The sequence below is a fragment of the Euprymna scolopes genome, chromosome 11 (assembly GCF_053919585.1).
Source record: "Euprymna scolopes isolate OS-2025 chromosome 11, ASM5391958v1, whole genome shotgun sequence".
Lineage (NCBI taxonomy): Eukaryota > Metazoa > Mollusca > Cephalopoda > Sepiida > Sepiolidae > Euprymna > Euprymna scolopes.
In genome coordinates this window covers 40,117,750-40,130,469 of record NC_136492.1, presented here as the reverse complement: position 1 = coordinate 40,130,469, position 12,720 = coordinate 40,117,750, and the positions used below count along the sequence as shown (strand labels likewise).

Here is a 12,720-nt window from a genome sequence, read left to right as displayed (position 1 = left end):
AGTGGTATCAAAAAAAAAAAAAAAAAGAAAAAAAAAGAAAAAAAAAGAAAAAAAAAAAAAAACACGGAGACAGGTGATGCATTTTAAGATGAATGAAATTTTCAAAAATTGAGTACAAAAGAAAAAAAACAAACTTATAGTCACGGGTCATTCCATGTCAATTCACCAGGTCATTACACCGACAGACACTGAATTACTTGAAATTTGGCACAAATATTCCCCTTCATGAGTTAGGAAAATTTGCCAAATTATTTTGGTCCTAAACCTTACCGGTTGGATTTTTTTTTTTGGGGGGGGGGGGGGGGGATTGCATATTTTACTTCCAACTTTTTGCCGCGAAACATCATGGAATTTTAGTGTTTTATAAAATTAAAACAAAAAATACTTCTAGTCAAAATATGTCCTCTTCAATTTTCATATTTTTTTTATAGCATCTACTATGACTGCTTAAGTTCTCAAAAACATTTTTGTGAAGGTTTCTAGCCCACCTTAGAAGATATGGCCCTGTAAAATTTATCGGCTTTTTTTTCCTATGTACGTGCTTTAATTCAGTGAAAGATTGATAAAGACAATCATCCTAATGCTCCTAAACTCCTCAAATGTTCATATTCTTAAACTATTCAATAAGATAGTCTTTGTTAATTTAAAAAGAAAATAATTTAAATATATTTTGTAGATATTGCATTTTGTATGGTACGGATAGATTGTCTTTAACAAGTGATAAACATTGACTCATGCATTAGGATAAACACTTTATAGTTTTTGTAGATGGCATTAAACATTCTTTTTTTTTTGTTTTTTACAATTTTTCAAAAAAGTTATTTTCAGTAAACTAAAACCTTTTTTTTTCATTTAGGAAGTTACAATAAAATTTATTTTTCAATAGTTTAAAACAAGTATGAAGCTACACTGAGCAATAAACTTTTTGTAGACTATTGTTTAAACATAAAATCTCTAATAGGTATTAATTGTAATAACTTTAGAATTAGGCCACTCTTGAACTCTGAATGACCCTCCTTTGACTGAACTTGTCTGTGGCACCTAAAATATTTATTAGTCACTTTTCCTCCTGTATCCAAAGAGAACGGTGGCATTTTCCTACTTGGATTTTTTACTAGCACACAGAATAATTTAAGTAGTTTTTTTTTGTTTTTGTTTTTTTGTTTTTTTTTCAGATAAAAAGATGAATTGTTCTATTTGTACTGAGCTAACAGTTGAAACAAGTACTAATTTATTCAATGATAAACAGGTTGGATTAATTTCAGTGGATCATTTGGATGCAATGGATGTAAATATTGACTATAACCGACTATCTGTGATCATCACAATCAGACCTTGTTAACTAAGTATGAGTGACTTGAAAACAGTTGTTGCGATCCATTTAAAAATCATAAGCAAATTAAAGGCAGTTTGAAAGCAATTTCTTTTAAGTTGGCAGATAAAGCAAAAGTTGTTACTTATTCCAGGCAAGAAACTCTGTCCTAAATTGCCGAATACGAATCAGCAAACTTCTTGATGATGAAAAACAAAGGGGTGTATCGGATGAGGAAATGCAAAAGCTTGAAGCAGAAGACAAATATCAATGAATGTTTCTCCGCTATTTAAACGCTTCATAACTCTGGAAAGGCTCGTTTAGGTAAGAGAAAACTTTGTTCTGCAATCAGTAGGTCATTAAACATCGACTTTGAGCTGTTATGTGATGAACCTTTAAAATTAAAAAATAAGATTTTAGATAAAGCTAAGTGCTTTGATAAAATGATAGAGGTTCTTGCAGCAAAAATGAAGACTGAAATCCACTAAAATGAAAATACAGATCTTGACACTTGCCTCTACCGATTGATCACAAAAAATTCATGAATGTATTTGGTGTTTCAGAACACATTGTATGCAAGGCTCGCAAATTGTGTTTGGAAAGTGGTATTTTAGCTGTGCATGAACAAAAAAGAGGCAAGTCTTTGTTGATATTGCACAATTAGTGCAAGCATTTTATCAAGATGATGAGTACACTCGATCGATGCCAGGCAGGAAAGACTATGTTAGCATTAAACCTAATTTATACCAGCAGATGAGACTCATTGTGCAACCTAAATGAGCTCTTCAGACTATTCAAGGAACAGAACCCAACAGTATCTATAGGGTTTTCAAAATTTTGTAGTCTTAGACCAAAATGGTGTGTCCTTGCTGGTAGCACAGGTACACATGCTGTATGTCTATGCACTATCCACCAAAATATCATCTCAAACTATTACTGGAATCACCGTATCAAGATCTCTTAAAATATATTGTCTGCAATACAAGTAATATACAATGTATGATTCATAGGTGCTCAAATTATCCTTAATCATCACAGAAGCATGAAAAATTTCTTTACAACACCCTTGAAGAATGTATTGGTCATGAAAACTCTATTGAGTTCTCCCAATGGATAACAAGTGACAGACCAACTTTAATAACTCACAAGGAATCCTGTCAAGCTTATGTGGATTTAGCTATTTTGCAATTAAATGAATTTGCACCTCATTTTTACTTGGCTAAATCACAATCCAGATATTTAAAGCAAAAAAAGATACCAGTGATCGCTAAGTTTTATTTCTTGAGGATTTTGCTGAAAATTACAAATTTGTTGTTCAAGATGAGATCCAGAGTTTTCATTGGAGTACCTCTCAATGTACTTTACACCCAATGGTACTCTATTTTAAGCTTGAAAACAAAATTGGGGCGATCAAGGCTAATTTGCCAAATGTGAAAAGTATTGAATATTTTACAGATGGTTGTGCAGCACAATACAAGAATTATAAGAACTTTGCCAATTTGTGCAACCATCAAAAAGATTTTGGATTTGATGCAAAATGGAACTTCTTTGCAACTAGTCATGGTAAACAACCATGTGATGGCATAGGTGGGACAGTGAAAAGGATAGTAGCAAAAGAAAGTCTACGAAGACAAAATTCCAAACAAATCCTTTCAACAGAAACTATGTTTGAATACTGCAAATCTACAACTGAAGGAATCGAATTCATTTTGATTAAAAAGGAGGAAGTTAAGGAAACAAGTTTCACTATTAGATTTGAAAATGCAAGATTTCATCAATTTATTCGACAGAGTGGAAGTAGCCATGAAACAATGTAGTGAAGATGAAAACTATGAATTGATATATGACTTCTCTATTGGGGTTGAAGAAAAACCAATGAAATTTTTTCAGAATATGTTTGTTGCAGGTATGAGAGTAACATTTGGATTGGAATGGTCTTAAAAATTAATGTGGAAAATAAGCATTTGCTGATCAAGTTCATGCATTCAGCTCTTCCATCACATTCATTTTATTGGAAAGAATTTTAAGGATATATGCTTTGTGACATTAGCAAATATTCTGGGCACTATTGATGTCCCTAACACACCAAATGGTAGAGTTTATCATTTGTTCAAAGTGGGTAAATTATCTGTGCAAAAAATGGTATACAAAGCAATTTAATTTTTGTACACAACAAAATTTGATAGACAGCAGTTTAAACTTTGTATATTTATTAGCACTTTCTCCTAAATGAAAAAAAGTTTTAGATTATTGAAAATAACTTTTTGAAAACTTGTAAAAAATATAAGTAAAAGAATTTTCTAAGTGATGAAATTGAAAACATTTATGGGTAAAAAATATGTTTAGTTTAAAAAGTTCACATAAATTAAAAAAAAAAAAAAAAAAAAAAAAAAATCAAATTTTTTGTTTCATGAAAATAATGAAATTTGTTTGTTTTTTTTAAATTCAATCAGAAATAATTTCTTGTCATGTTTAATGCCATCTACAAAACCCTATAAAGTGTTTATCCTAATGCCTGAGTCAATGTTTATCACTTGTTAAAGACAATCTATCCGTACCATACAAAATGCAATATCTACAAAATATATTTAAATTATTTTCTTTTTAAATTAACAAAGACTATCTTATTGAATAGTTTAAGAATATGAACATTTGAGGAGTTTGGGAGCATTAGGATGATTGTCTTTATCAATCTTTCACTGAATTAAAGTACGTACATAGGAAAAAAAACCCGATAAATTTTACAGGGCCATATCTTCTAAGGTGGGCTAGAAACCTTCACAAAAATGTTTTTGAGAACTTAAGCAGTCACAGTAGATGCTATAAAAAAAATATGAAATTGAAGAGGACATATTTTCTCTAGACTGACCGTAAGTTACATAGGTAGAAAATTGATGATTTGGGGGACATGCTTTTGGGTGAGCAGTTTTATTTTCTACCAGATATGGGGTTAAAATAAATATTCGGATTCTACAGCCCCTAAATACCCTTCCTACCAAATTTTAGAAATATTGAATATGTGGAAGTATTTTTTTTTAAATTTTATAAAACACTAAAATTCCATGATGTTTCGCGGCAAAAAGTTGGAAGTAAAATATGCAAATTTTACCCCCCACCCCCAAAAAAATCCGACCGGTAAGGTTTAGGACCAAAATAATTTGGCAAATTTTCCTAACTCATGAAGGGGAATATTTGTGCCAAATTTCAAGTAATTCAGTATCGGTGAGTGCAGATTTCAATTTAAGTAATTCTGTGTGATTTCTACTGACCAACAAAAAATATATAAATGGGGTGGCGGGGGGGGGGGGGTGATCGTAGATGAAATAAATCAAATATTGATGTTGACAATGTAACAGAGGAAACAATTTACTTTTATTTGTAACTGAACCGCTTGATAGAGCGAATTTGACAGTAATAATTAAGTAAAACTTAATAACATTTGATATAGAAGGACACCGGGCAATTTGAGCCAGCCTTGCTGCTTGATGACTTAAGTCAAAGCAAGGGAAATTTAAAATTCAACTGGGCTGATTTGGGAATAACAACATTCAGATAATATTTCACTAATGAAACAATTATTTGAAGAGGAACCATATTTGGTTGTTGTTTTGTGTTGGAATGACCTTTGGGGTCAAGAACCGGAACTTGTCGTGAGAAACTTGTTAGAAAATTGCATGATTGCGTAATGTGGGCAGTGGTCACTCGAAGGGATTTTTACGTAGTAATTATTGATTGGTGAGGAAAACACCTTGTTACCCAGGTACAAAAGCACTGGGGCGACCAAATTTTGCTAGTTTTTGAACAAGCTCAAAACTGCCTAAATCTCTTCTCGTACACCACCTGCTCACCCCACTCTCACTGATCACCAGGCCGTCGGGAATACTAAAAGAAAATTTTTTTAAAAATCGTTCGTCGCAGATAGATTTTTCTTCCTTTTTTTTTTTTTTTTTTTTAAACCGTTACATTCAACTGTAAATAATTGTGTTGTCGAACAAATCTATTTGGAATTTAATCCCACTGTATAATACAGAATATTGTAGTTTAGAAGTTTTATTTGATAACATAATTTTTATAAAAATAAGGAACCGACGACTAAAGTTTTTATTTTTGTCTGTAGAATTTATAATTTAGCTGTCAGGCAGAACAGTCCACTTGAGTAATTCTCTTTCAGCCAACTATTCAAGCACCGAGAACAAGCTATGGCCCATGGATCTAAAAGAAACAGTGTGGAGCACACACCACAACTATTTCCTTGAAGACTTAATGGTTTTCCTTTGTGGATGACTTGTGGAAAAAGAAATAACCAGAATAACACATCAAACCATGTCATTGTATAAACAATCAGGGTCAAGCTGCTGAAATTTATTGGATGTTCTGAAATCAAAACCATCTAGAACTGCATTTACATACTGATGAACATTCCTTGGAGTCTTCGTCAGATTACACATTTAGAGAAAGCTAAATGAATGATTCAAATGGATTTAATAGGTTGGTTGGTGGTTTTGTTTTACGGCATATCAAACCTTTTCGGTTATTTAATGCCGACTCCTTTGGGGGGAATAAAACCTTCAGGTTCTTACAGATTTCTTCAGATGTTTATTTATGTTGCTTGATTTGGTCCTAGTCTTCAGAATTATTTCATATTGAGGGGATTATTTTGTAGATAGGTGTTTGCTATACTTGGTTTGCATAGTTTTATTATATATTGATAATTTGTTTGTTGTGTGTTTAGATGTTTTTTATATTTTCTCATTTGTTGTAATAAATGTTTAAATTTTGTCATATATTCCAATTTTTTTAAGGAAATCCATAATTATTTTTGGTTCGCCTTCTTGGAGTATTTTTCCTAATTTTCTTTTGTTAAAATATTTTCCTCTTATAATTTTGGTATTTTTACAATCCTCAAATATGTTTTATAGTCAGTAAGTGTCCACATTGGCACTTTGGTTGTTCTTGTTTTAATAAATAATTGTGGGTTAGATGTGTATGTCCTAATGTGGAGTCGATTTAGTATGACTTCTCTTCTGTTTATTATTTTTTTTTTTTCTGTGTCCATTTTTTTAAGTTTGGGTGTTATTTTGAAGAGTTTGTTTTCTTTGTTTTGCCATTTCTCTTTTAAATGTTTATTATTGATTTCATGTCTGTATAGGGAATTTTGAGATTTTTTATCTATGGTCATTTTTAGGGATGACTTTGCTGCTAGGTCAGCTTTGTCCCTCCTTTTTATACCTATGTGGCTATGTGGCAGAGTATGATTTCTTTTCTTTTTTCTAGATTGTTTATTTTATTCATTATATTATTAGAGGGTTTTCTAGTTTTTTTCCCTTTTAGGGCTATCAATACAGATCATGAGTCAAGAGAAGATGATAAATTTTTGGTTGTGGTCTTCTCTTATGATGTCAAGTGCCATATCTATGGCAGTTGCTTCGGCACTAAAGATAGATGCTTCGTTTGGTAGTCTTTTCCTTTTGGTAGTTTTTCCTGTTGTTGCAGCGCTGCCGGTGCTTTTTGTGTCCTTGGCGCCGTCAGTGTAAATGTTTTGGTGGTTTGGAAATTTTTCTTTAATTTCTGATAATTTTTCCAGGTAGGTGTCGGGGTGTGTTGAGATCTAGTATTATGTTTGGTTTTTGTATAGTCCATGGAGGGATATCTATTAATTTAGTTTTGTGTAATTTTATTTAGTGGGATATTTGTTTCTTTAATGATGGATTTAATAGGAGTCTATAACATAAACCCAACAGACAGTGTGCATGGCTGAAGACTGCAGCAGTTAGAGAAGGGTTGTGATAGGGGAAAAGGTAGATCAGAGGTCAAATCTGTGGCAACTGAAATACAGCCTGCAATTCAGCAATCGACTGAATCTGAAGTGCAAAACTCCATAGTCTCTGGATATAGACTGATGCTAATAAAATGCGAGCGTTTTATTAATAAAACGTTCATATTTTGTTATTAGCATCAATCTATCTCCACTCATTTTGGTCTCTTGAGTACTCATTTCCAAAAGTGATCCACAGAATAGGATGAAAGGAATAACTAGACTCAGTTTGAAGAGTTATTGCCCTTTGATAATAATTATAATATAAAATAACAGGCTGCCAAACCATAAAATAAACTTAAATATGCAAATTTCATATTTATTATTATAGAGACAGTACTCTGGATTATTACATGGTACCCAATAAATAGTTATTTAAAGTTTAAAAATAAATAAAAATATGACTTGGTTGCTATCAGCTAGAATCAAAACTAAAACATCACTCGAGCATTATTCATTACAATTGAAGTTCATATACATATAACTTAAATAACATTAAAAAGGTATAAATGTATATTTGCGGATGTGTAAAAGTAACATGTTTAGTTAACTTAGCATGTCAAGTTCAGATTTTTTCAATTTTGACCCCTTAGCAGCTATTCTTACCAGCTAAAAGCCAAATCAGATTTGTTCCACAAATCCAAATCCCAATATAATAAGTTTCAAATTTATTAACATTAGTTTAGTAGAGACCATTCCATAGGTCACTTTTATATATAGATTTCTAATTTGTTTTAAATCTTTATATACTTTTGCAAATTGGACAAGACAACAGAAAAAAATGGGGGTATTTGAGAAAGGAAAATTTACTTGAAATCAAGATTTCTTATATCAAATAAATTTTAGAAAATTGAAAAATATAGAAAAGAAAATAACTTACCAATTGCTTTGAATAAGGAAAGGTTTTCCCATCATTATCATCGACATAGAAATCACGGAGAAATGTCTTGACCTTATCTGAAATAAATCAAATCTTACATATATTTTACAGTCATTTTATTTATGACTAGTAGTATCTAGTCAGTATTACCAAAATACTACATAAATTTTGTTTTTTTTGTAAAAGTATAACTTTTGGAGTGGTTTCTTTATAGCAAAATATAGATTTTATTTATTCTATTTACTGGCTAGTCATTAATTGAACCATTAATGAAACTAATTTTAGATGGTTTTACTCTATAAATGTATTGGATGTAAATAACTTTCAAAATTTATTTTATATAAATAACTTTCAAATTTTATATATATGATTGCTAAGAATTGTAAAGCCAGAAATAATTTTCTAGTCAACATAAAATACTTTAAAATTACAAATTTGGAAGTGCTAGCAATGCTATTTTTTATTTATTTTTATTTTTTTTATCAAAACGGCAAAGAAAAACAAAATCTAGATTTTTTTTTTTTTTTTTTTTAAATAAATTTCGATGAATTCAATTTTTTTATGGGGAAATTGAATAAAGATTTCTTAATTTGTTAGAGATCTAATAACTTCTGTCTATGGCAGAAAAGACATCTCCTTTCAATACAACTAATTAAAAGTAAAACAGAATTATGTAATAGATAATTGATTGAAAATAGATTAAAATAAAAACATCTGCTCCATTTTATTATGACAATTACACAATGTTATAAACTGTTAAAAATGCATTTGAGACAGACTAGCAGGGCTACCCAACGTCACCTGGAACAAGCATGTAACATTTCTATTAAAATGTCTATCTCCCTACCCCTCAGTTTACCTTCTCTCTTTATCCTTATCTCTCTCCAACATCTTCCTCCTTCACCCAGCCCATTCCTCTTTAAAGGGACATACACACAGACAACTCTCCTTCATATAATGGATTCTTCTAGGTAGTATAAGTCTGCATTTTTTCCTCAGATTATAACACTGAAAAATTAAACTTTTCATCAACGAAAACTGACCCAGTGGACCTCCTCACTCCACAAGGAATATTTTTTCCCCCCAAATTTAAAATATTTATCCAAGGCAACGCTGATCAAAAATATACCAACTTTGTGTTTTAGTTCTTTTTTTTTTTTTTTTTTTACTTTTAGTCGGACATACAAACGCACATGCACACAGACAATTACTCCTAATATAATAAATGAGTTTTGGAGAGCATCGATTTTAATCTCATTTCAATTTGGAATTTTTAATCACTTGTCCAGTTATTTTCAGAATGTCTAAAACATGACAAATATCTTTAGGCAGTTCATGGAAATCTATTTTCTGATTATGCAACCCTCATAGGACTTTATTCTTGATGACAAGATGTAAGTTCCCAACCCTGGTTCATAAAATCTTGATTCAAGAAATATTTACAAAAATAGAATGTTCACTGGCCAACTCAGTATGTACCGATTCTTGTTTTGAGATATTTTGTAAATGTATCTGGTTTCAAAACTTATCTCCCTTGAAACGATCTTGACAAAATCAACACAATGCAAGGGAGATAACATACAAAATCAAATATTACAGTTAACATTTCATATATGTATTTATTTGCTTCCCCATGAAAGCAAATTAGACATAAGGTCGTTTTTAATGTAGGGTTAAACCAGCTCCCCTAAAACAAGGGGAAAAAAGGGGAAACTCTGGCAGTATGAAAAAAAAAAAAAAAAAAAAAAAAAAAAAACCTGTCTCATGAAAGGTTTCCCCTACATTGACTGGGACAAATTACCTTAAGTGCAGCATCTGCAGACTAGATACATATTAGATGGCAGGCAACATTTGTAAATAAATTTGATATCTCTTGATAATTGCAATTAAATTAATCTATTCCATCCAATAACAATTGGTAATTAAAAATAAACATCTGTTACACAATTATATCTAATCCTATTGATTTTTATATTTATAACTAAGTTGGGTTTGAATAAACAAATGTTGCCTATTAAATAAGATTTGTGTTGATTTGAGTCACATCTAACATATGCTGGTAAACCCAATATGATGACTGATCAAATCCTAACAAATTTGCATAAAATCAGTCTGTAAGGTAAATCACCCGTTTCAAAGTCAAATCATGAATTTTTACATATTTTTTATTTGGATCAAAAATCGAATATCTTATCTTTCTCTTATTCAATTTTATAAAACTATTCAGAGTAAAATGAAGCATTTTGCTCTGCCAAAGGATAATGGCTGAATCTTTAGAAAATGACCTTCACCCCAAAATGGATGGTAACATTTAATGCTAGTAAAATTAAACTACTCCTTTAACAATTACAAGACACCCCTGCAACCACCAATGTCCATAACAAATAACTCCCTATCTGAGAATTCTTCCTTTAAACTCCTAGGCTTAACATTCGCAGGAAATATAAACTGGAACAAATACATTGAGGACATTGAAAAGGTTGCTGCAAGGACGGTGGGTTCCTTCTATCATGCTAGAAAATTGCCCACACCTGAGAGTACCCTGTACCTCTACAAGGCCACCATTCGCCCATGCATGGAGTATTGTCATATTTGGGCTGCTGCATCTACCATTAGTCTCTCCCTCTTGGATAAGGTCCAAGGCTCCAACCCCTGTTTTATCGCCACACCGTCACATCCCTGTGCCTGTTTTACAAGTATATTAATGGAATGTGCTCTAATGAACTTGTTATGCAACGTACATATCCCGACAAACCCATTTAGTAACAAAATCACACCCTTTCACTGTTAAGGTCCCTAAATACCAAAAAGCTTTCTATTAATAGTTTATTCTCTCCAACAGCTAGACTTTGGAATTCTGCTACCTGCTTTCCTGACTGTACTGGCATGCAGAAGTTCAAATGTAACGTAACAAATATCTGGTTAATCTTTCTTAGGCATGATCTCAATTAGTAGGCCCTTATGTCCAAGTTGTGATATGCCTTGTTTGGTGTGAAAGTGAGTAAAAAAAATTAAGAGAAAAAAAAAAAATGTTATTTAAAACTATCATCTGGGAGGTAGTTTGGCACTTTGTTATTAGATTGAAAAGTGAACTATTGAATGGTATCCACTTAATTGTGAGAATTATGAAAATTAGTAAAATTCAAAAATTATATAATTAATTCAAAATCGATAAAGTGGAAAATTATTAATGAACATAGATTTCAAAATCAATTTCAAGTTAAACATATATAAATAGCATGTAGTCAGGAGAAATAACTGCAATATATCGCGTTACAATTAATGGCAGATATCAATGAATGTTGGAATCATGAAAGTTCATGTTTCATGTAATAAATAGAGTAATATTTAAGTAATTGTGACATGACAATTAGATAACATTTTTAATGAAAATTGATTTTTTCAACTTTAGATTTTTGCTCTAAGCACTGATAATTTTTAAGGGATTTTATTTTCCAAGTTTTAAATAAAATTTACTAGAAAAAGTATCTAAATTTTTTTATTTCAACATTATAATAATGAATGGTACAGAGATAAAGCATGAAGATAAAATGGTTTTTGTCCAGAATTTTCCCATATTAAAAAAATAAATAAAAGTAAAGAAAAAATCTGAATGATGTACATAGATGTGACCCAAAAAAAATATATTCCAAAAATCATACCAATTGATCAAGCATTTTTATCGTCAAATCAGAAAATCAAATTCTGAATATCTAAAACGTAACTCTCACCTGCCACTTTGAAAAAGGTTTTCAGGAAACAAAGTAAGATAGCTCCACAATAATTCATACTGCCTAAATTTATGTTGTAGATTATGTTTACAAATTCGCATTAATCACTTCAAAAGTTTTCCTTATTTTATGTGTCTGGGAGTGTTCGGAGGTTTTTAATCAAAATGCCTGTTAAGTATAAAAAACATCTGATTAAAGAAGAAAGTCTGATTTTAACCAAAGTTAACAATCTTATACAGCCTAACATTACAAGTGTATTTGAGAAGTTTTACCACTGCACAAGAAGGGTCCTACATATAAAATCAACAGTAGGTCCTTTGATAAAACTGGGGGGGGGGGATATTTGAAATGATACTATCATATTAACATTGTCACTGTAAAATTTTAGCAAATTTTAGCAATTTCTCATTCTTCTATTTCAGAGAATGCATACCTGTGATTCTTGAGGAACAAAGCCTTATTAACTGGTTATCATTCGTCTTACCTGTTACGAATCGTTACAAGTTATTCACTTAGAATCGCAGGTATGCATGATTGAAAACAGTGAATTTTGGTAATCCCAAACATGTTTGTTGCTTAGCAAGATGAAGCAATGAGACTACATGGGTGGAATGCATATCAGAGGACACAATGCCGTCCTCAAATATCAATACAAGAAAAAAGAAATTGACAACTTTCGAAACCTGTGGAATTTTATATCAATTCTGCCACATACCATTTGGCGTAACAAACGGCGTATCAGGTTTCCAATGATCGATAGATAATTCAATAAAACATGAGAAGGTTGCCAACACTTGTGCATGTTAATATATTACTATATGCAGCAGTAATGATGGAACATGATGAAAACATTAATAATTTCTTAAATGTTGTCAGGAAGTATGGCATAAGTTCCAATGAGAAAAAGAACATTATGTGAACTGAGAGTCACCCTATTAGAGCATGAAGTCTTGTTTGAAGTTGTAAAATCAAATCCTGAACG

General features: G+C 31.2%; 1 protein-coding gene across 1 annotated transcript in view; it reads right to left on the bottom strand.

Moving 5' to 3' along the window:
- LOC145287844 (DNA replication licensing factor mcm7-like) overlaps positions 1-12,720 on the bottom strand; it is a 126,458-nt gene that overhangs the window by 97,051 nt on the left and 16,687 nt on the right. Inside the window, exon 2 of the mRNA XM_080135720.1 lies at positions 8,008-8,084. Within this exon, the coding sequence (XP_079991846.1) occupies positions 8,008-8,084 (77 nt within the window). The remainder of the gene's footprint in view (positions 1-8,007; positions 8,085-12,720) is intronic.